General features: G+C 41.4%; 1 protein-coding gene across 2 annotated transcripts; it reads left to right on the top strand.

Moving 5' to 3' along the window:
- The first annotated feature begins 29 nt into the window (after positions 1-29).
- LOC139622074 (dihydrolipoyllysine-residue succinyltransferase component of 2-oxoglutarate dehydrogenase complex, mitochondrial) lies at positions 30-7,196 on the top strand. 2 transcript variants are annotated; one of them, XM_071479180.1, is made up of 15 exons: positions 30-281; positions 2,240-2,273; positions 2,603-2,645; positions 2,785-2,849; positions 2,942-3,016; positions 3,143-3,198; positions 3,303-3,411; positions 4,062-4,199; positions 4,321-4,394; positions 4,487-4,584; positions 4,729-4,859; positions 5,022-5,095; positions 5,193-5,276; positions 5,427-5,594; positions 5,921-7,196. In XM_071479180.1, the coding sequence occupies exons 1-15, from the start codon at positions 219-221 to the stop codon at positions 6,053-6,055; spliced, it is 1,347 nt and encodes a 448-aa protein (XP_071335281.1). In that variant the 5' UTR covers positions 30-218; the 3' UTR covers positions 6,056-7,196. The 2 variants fall into 2 exon arrangements, with proteins under 2 accessions (XP_071335281.1, XP_071335280.1); XM_071479179.1 differs by having other exon boundaries at positions 35-281; positions 4,056-4,199.

The raw sequence follows: 7,196 nt of genomic DNA, 5'->3' as shown, positions 1-7,196 counted from the left end.
TTTCGCTCTGGTCACAATGCTTAGCAGGTTAGTTCGTGGTGTACATTAGGGTTTTTGTCCAGTCTCAGGTTCCGCCGGCCGGTATCCCCCCCGCCGCCCCTCCCGGCCAGCCGCAGTGGTTCCTCCCAGTGGGACCGCCTCCGCGCCTGCGAGCAGAGCCGCCGGATACCGCTCCTTCCTCGGCTGTCTCACAACGGGCACCGCCGCCAGTCAGCGCTATGTTATCACGATCCCGATGTGTATACCGGACGCTCGGCCGTCCCCTGTCCGCGGTGAGCCAGGTAGGTGTGAGTGAAAGTGAAGTGAGCCTGTGTGTAAACCCTGAGACCGTCCCCGCTGATTGTAGCAGCACACAGCCGGCTGTCTACTAGCGTACCGCAGGCGTTAGCTTGTTGTGAAGCAGGGCCTCAGCCAGCAAGGACAGACGGACACAGACAGCTTCAGAAGCGGCTCAGGTCAGTCAGGAAGCTGGGTGCAGTTTCCCATTAACTATCTGACTATTGAAAATCGAGTTTTATTTCAAAAATAGTTACAAAAAGAGCATTACATGTTAGCTTTAGCCAGCATGTCACAACAAACTGGCTAGCTAGCAAGCTAAGAGAGTAGACCTTATCTAGCTATATTGTTTGTATTACTTAGTTTTTCTCAATGACTGTCTTGACACGACACGCCCAGTCGTGACAGACATGTTGGTATGTTATGGTGTCGTGTGGTTGAGGCGACCTGACAGAAATAGCCCCTGTCATGTAAAACGTGTGTGCAGCGAGGGGACAACATGGTTTTGCTGTCACAAGCTCAGCTGTCTTTCCAGTGCTGTCAGCAGGTAACTACACTAAAAGAAATAACTGTTGCACTGCAAGCCTATGTAGTCTAATGCAACAGTTCTGCAGTTAATGCCTTTTTTCATGAAGGTTGTAAGAGTCTTAAAGAGGTGTTGATTCAACTCTATGATCATTTTGAGGCTTTGTGATGTTGAATTGTGTTGGATTATACAGAGGGGTGTTTCAGTTATTTAGCCCACCTATTAACCTAATTACCTATTAACTTGCCAGTGTATGTAATGGCACATGAGATTTTTTTGAAAATCATGTGAAGAAGATTTTTCACCGGGGAAGGTTCTCGAGTGGAGCACACTGAAAAAGTTAATGCAAGAAGACTGATTCAAAATGAAACAAAATCCGCTGGTGTGGCTGGGTGGCCGCATGTCTGCACATGTTTTGATGTATTGTGGATGATTTGGTCCAAATTTAGTCCAAACTCCACCCTTTTCTGGCATCGTACGCTTAGGTTAGAGTCACGAGTAACTCCACTTGACAAACATCTGTGTAAAAGCAGCCAGATCAAGAGGCCCAGCCATCAAAATATCTTCACACATGACTCATCATATACAGCCATGCAGAACAGTTAACCCTAACCAGCAGCTGGCTTTGGAAAAATCCAGTGTTTTAAATTAAAGTTAAAGCCATGAAGGCTTGTCAGGCCTCCTTTCCATTAAGAAGCCAATGATTGTTTATCAGGCATTTTTGAAAAGTAGAGTTTTCCAAAGTTGATTATGTTGTTGATGTCTCTCCCTACATCTACACAGTAAGCGGCGCATAAGAAAGGTAGCTAGTAGTTGTGTGACTTTCTCAGACATACTTGCTGATATCGGTTGACTCATGACAGTGAATCAGGGTTTCCCCCAGGAAAGTGTTTAGCCACAAAGATCTTGATGCGTTTCCTCTTGTACCCTATTTTTACTTAGCAAATGAGGGCCTCAGCAGTACTCATTAAAGATATGCTACGTGTTATGTGACATAGCACATTTGCTCTTTTCTGCCTAAAGGTTTGTTTTATTTTATAAAAGCATATTGATATGTTGTATGGCACTGTAGAAAATCATTTTACCTGCATGTTGAGGGTGCACACAGTCCATATTTACCACTGAATCTCTTCAGGAGACTTACAGCTTATGCTTGTCTGTTTACAATCAAACTGGCCGAGGCCACAGTGCTACAGCAGCTTAAGCAGGCTCAAAACATTTAGCTCTTTAACCTCGGTGTTCAGGTGAAGAGAAAAGGCTTTGGGCATGGTTTGAGGCTCAGCTTTGATAGATAGGGGAGGGCAATTAATTTAAATGACACTAATGTAATTATGAAAGCTGCCAGTACACAACCAGATACAATTGAAGAACACTTATACAGATATATACTTGTTAAACTGATTTTTCTTTTCTCTTTTTCAAATTGTATCTGTTCAGGCCAATAATGTGCTGGTCCGACAAAGTGTATCAGGTATGTATGTTTCTACACTAACTACATAGACCAGTCCTTTAGCAGGATTTGAGAGCCTCAGCATTAATGTAACATCTAAGACAGCTGTCTTTATTCTGTTGCTCATGAATAAACAAGCTCTATGAGTGGGTCATCCAAAGCAGAATCAGTAATGCTTGTTGTTGTTGTTGTTGTTGTATGGCTGAGATGCCTGAGGAGCCCACAAGTGGTTAACTGCAGCTTTCAGAGAAGTCCACTCATGTCTCATGATAGAGGCTCAGCAGAAGCAGCCATTGCAGCTTTTGTTGATTATCTTTCTTGTTTTTCTCTTTTCTTTTTTCACCTCTAAGGCCTCTCTGTCTGCAGCCGGCTAGTTTACAGGAATTCTCAGCCGTAAGTGCTCCCTCCCTTTTTGATGTTTGTCTTCTGATGTCCTTCAGTAAACCCTTCGTCTGTAGAATCTTTTATAATTATTTGTTGAATTGTGTTTGTCTAAAAATAAAAGTAATAGCTTTTTTTTCTTGACATTTAGATGTGAATTTCCATCATCGGCAAATGTCTTCCACATCAGATACTTCAAGACGTCTGCTGTTAACAGTGTGTACTGCAGCAGCTCTCAACATCTTCTATTGTACTCAACTCTGCTCAGTGTTGAACTTATACTGACAGTTGTTTTTGTCTTCGTACAGGGGATGAAGTCGTCACAGTCAAAACTCCTGCATTCGCAGAATCTGTTACAGAGGGGGATGTGAGGTGGGAGAAAGGTTGGTATTTGTCAACACATGATAGTCAGTATTTCACAGTGTTCGTCTTCTATATTGTATCATTAGTGAGCCAAATGTTGAAATGCTGCACATGAAAAACATGCTTCTTCATTGTTTTTGTTTTAGCTGTGGGCGACTCGGTGACAGAAGATGAGGTGGTGTGTGAAATTGAGACTGACAAGGTACGAACAAGAATTAACATCAACCTAGGATCATCTGTGTGGTTTTTTTTTTCCTTAAAAAGGGTAAGAAAAAACTATGCAAAACATGTATTTTCTACTTCCAGACCTCGGTACAAGTCCCTGCCCCAGCAGCTGGTGTAATTGAGGAACTGCTGGTGCCTGACGGAGGGAAGGTAGAAGGAGGCACACCCCTCTTCAAACTCCGGAAAGGAGGTGTGCTTAGTTAAATATCATTTATTATTTTCTCACTAATGATGAACTAGAAGAATTGGGTACTGTTTAAAGTTTCTCTACACTGGTGGCAGTATATCTGTCACCTCTTGTCAGTCAGTAGGAGACTACCAAAACCACACATTTGTGATAATTCTCTGAGGGAGAGAGTTGAGCTGTTTTTAAATTGTATGATGTATCAGTGTAGCCTCGCTTAGTAAAATACATTGTAAAACTAACACTGTTATGATTAAAAACATTTTCACATCAGATCTAATTTTTGATGCTTGTTGCTACAGAATCAGTTCAGATGGGACTGACAAAATATTTAGATTTCACCAGTAGAAAGGCCATTTGGACATACAGTGTGCTGTATTTTACTGCCCAATATCAGGCTGTCTATCCAGTGCACATTATAGTTACAATACAAGTGTAGTTGAATGCAGTGCTTGGTTGTGAAGCAAAGACAGGATATGCTTTTCACCACGTCCTTAATTTGAAAACTGCACTGTACCTTTGAAACTGATCTAAATGGATAAAGATGTACAGTTGAAAGTGTGTTATGACAGCACTGTGACTGCACTAAAGCAAAATGTGTGTTTTGTGAATCATTTGACTCATACTACATGTATCCTTCTTTTCTTTAGCTGCTGCTGCTGCTGCTGCTGCTCCCTCTCCAGCTGCAGAGGCACCAGCTGCAGCCCCTCCTCCTCCACCACCTCCAGCTTCAACCCCCACAGCCATGCCTACAGTGCCCCCAGTGCCACCACAGGCTCCTCCAGCCAAACCTGGTGTGTTTCCTTCTCCGTCATGTAAATCTACAGACAGCATTTATGTATTCATTATATTGTCTATATGTATGTAGCTTAGACAGTCACTAGAAATTGTTTTTCCCTCTCTCTCTTTGTGTAGTTCCAGCTGTCAAACCCACGGCTGCAGCTCCAGCACCAGCTGCTCCAGCTGCAGGAGGCAGAGGAGAAAACAGGGTAACACATTGGAAGTAATGAAGTTTTTGTCATGGCCTACCAACAAGGTAAAGAAGATGGTTTACAGAACTTTTCGTTCTCCTGCTGTCCAGGTGAAGATGAACCGTATGAGGCTGAGGATCGCTCAGAGGCTGAAGGAGGCTCAGAACACCTGCGCCATGCTGACCACCTTCAACGAGGTGGACATGAGGTGAGACTCAGCAGACAACTCTTCATCATGTTTATATTCGATCTAAAATCTAGCAAGTCAGGATTACAGGCCTCTGTACAAAACATCTTCTTAAGATGTTTCCTCACTAAAACAATCTGTAATATATCATCAATTTTGTTTCAGCAACATTCAGGAGATGAGGAAACTCCATAAAGATGCTTTCTTGAAGAAGCACACCATCAAATTGGGTTTTATGTCGGCGTTTGTGAAGGCTGCAGCACACGCTCTGACTGACCAACCTGCCGTCAATGCTGGTAAGACAATGCAGACCTGCTTCCAATGTTTTTTTCTTTGCTTGAAATTGAACTTTTTAAAGTACTGGGGGTATCACCAAATATTATATTATAGTTTTCTTTTTTGTTTTTTTTTTTTTTTTTTTTTAATTAAACATTATTCCTAAAATGTTTTTGCTACAGTTATTGATGATACAACCAAAGAGATCATCTACAGGGATTATGTGGACATTAGTGTTGCTGTGGCAACTCCAAAGGTACGGCTTTCGACTCTGAGACTTTACATTTTTGTGTAAAAACTGTTGCTGTTTAGTGCTGACTTTGACTTCATCTGAATGACATGCATTTCTTTAGGGGCTTGTTGTACCAGTGATCCGTAATGTTGAGACCATGAACTTCACTGACATTGAGAAAGCCATTAATGAACTGGGAGAAAAGGTAAAAAAAAGCTTTGTGCTATAGGTGGTAACCAGCATCCTAAGATTATGGTATTCTTTTAAATCTGTGACACTGCTTTTATGATAAATATCTAATATCTGTTTACTTTTATCACAAAAATGAGAAAGTCATTTGTGTTCTGCACTTCAGGCTCGTAATAATGAGCTTGCTGTTGAAGATATGGATGGAGGCACTTTCACCATCAGCAATGGTGGTGTGTTTGGCTCCTTGTTTGGCACACCCATCATCAACCCTCCCCAATCTGCCATCCTGGGCATGCATGGCATCTTCGACCGACCTGTGGCCATAAATGGCAAGGTGAGATATGTGAAATATGTGTCCATAAATACAGATGTTGTGTGACTATGAAAGCAGTGAAGAGTTAACTACTGGCTTAGCAAAAGTTCCACTGATGCAAAAGGTTCAGATGAGGTTTGAAATGTAAGTTTTGCTTGTCCCAAATTATTAAATGTGACATGATATCAAATCAAAAAAGAAGTTGTGTAAGAGGAAGGATGAACAGGAAATCATTTATATCTGCCTGGATAGGCAATTAGTATACATACTGAAATGGAAGTACTGCTTTTTCAAATCTGATGCACTCGAATGTGATTAAACAATTAAGCTGCTTTGTGCTTTGGCAGGTTGAGATCCGGCCCATGATGTACGTGGCACTGACATACGACCACCGACTCGTTGACGGTAGAGAAGCGGTCACTTTCTTACGCAAGATAAAAGCCGTGGTGGAAGATCCACGAGTTCTGCTTCTAGACATGTGATGTGTCTGTATGTTATAGCTCAGCTGCATAAAATGAACTCCACATTACAAAACACGCACAAGTCAGACAAAACCACTTACTACAACTATAGTTGTCGTTTTAACTGTTCAGTCACACTGCAGGGGGACACTGAGGTTGTGTTCCAACAGTCATATGGAGCTTAAACATGTTGTATTATCTATAGAGAATAATTTGAAGTGTCTGCCTTTACTAAATCAAAAAGGCAAAAAGATTCCTTTCCATCTTGTGTCTGTAAATGTTTGGCTGCATTTGGATTTAGCAAAGAGACAAGTCACATTTACATTACGTCTTAGGACAAAAACTGGAATACACAGAGAGAAAATGTTGAGGATAACTCACATATGGGTGTTTTATTAAAACCCTGTGCTCTTCAGATGGACATGAAGCAGCAGATAAACACTCACACACTGCATCCTTGTCACAGTAATCATGAAATACAAATGGCTTTTCCAGGCAACAGTTGGCTGCAAGACTTTCATCCCTGCTTGTTAGTTGGTGCTTCTGAGCCACTTTTTCCACAGCAGGGCCAAGCAGAGCTCACTCAAATTAGTTCAAGATGTTTTAATGTTAACATAGGACTGAAAGATTTCTTTGGATTGCTGCTGGTCATTGTTACTGGCTACAGTCTGGAAAAAAGGCTCATTGAGCAGGAAACCAGGTCTTTGTATGGAACATATGCATGTCAGTGCCATGCGTTTAAATCCATGTTGACTGTCTGATGAGCGTGTCTGGAGGTGACTGAGTTCAGTTATAGTCCTGCTTCGCACGATCACTCATGTCCTCTATCACTATGATTTTTGTTTTAAACCTTTCTCGCTGTTGTCAAGCCATCAAAATCCAAAAATATTGGCCAAAACACACAAATGAAATCACTGTTCATTGGCAGAAATTGTACAAAACACAAACCACTTTGTTTTTTAACATGTATCGATACAATATGTTGTTACTTTATGGGCGATATGTTGAGAGGAATGTTCAAAACGCACAATTTGGCAGCAGGTTTTTATGTTAAGCTCCATTGTTGGAATTTTCATTGTGCTATCCTATATATAAAATACTTGTATCTATTTAAAGAAACAATTTTAAACATTAAACATCTCAAGAGTTTTATGTACTGAAA

This window comes from Trachinotus anak, unplaced genomic scaffold (assembly GCF_046630095.1).
Source record: "Trachinotus anak isolate AG129_WGS33_773 ecotype Australia unplaced genomic scaffold, CSIRO_AGI_Tana_v1 ptg000005l, whole genome shotgun sequence".
In the NCBI taxonomy this organism is placed as follows: Eukaryota; Metazoa; Chordata; class Actinopteri; order Carangiformes; family Carangidae; genus Trachinotus; species Trachinotus anak.
The sequence above is the reverse complement of the archived record's forward strand: the minus strand, read 5'-3'. Positions and strand labels throughout refer to the sequence as shown.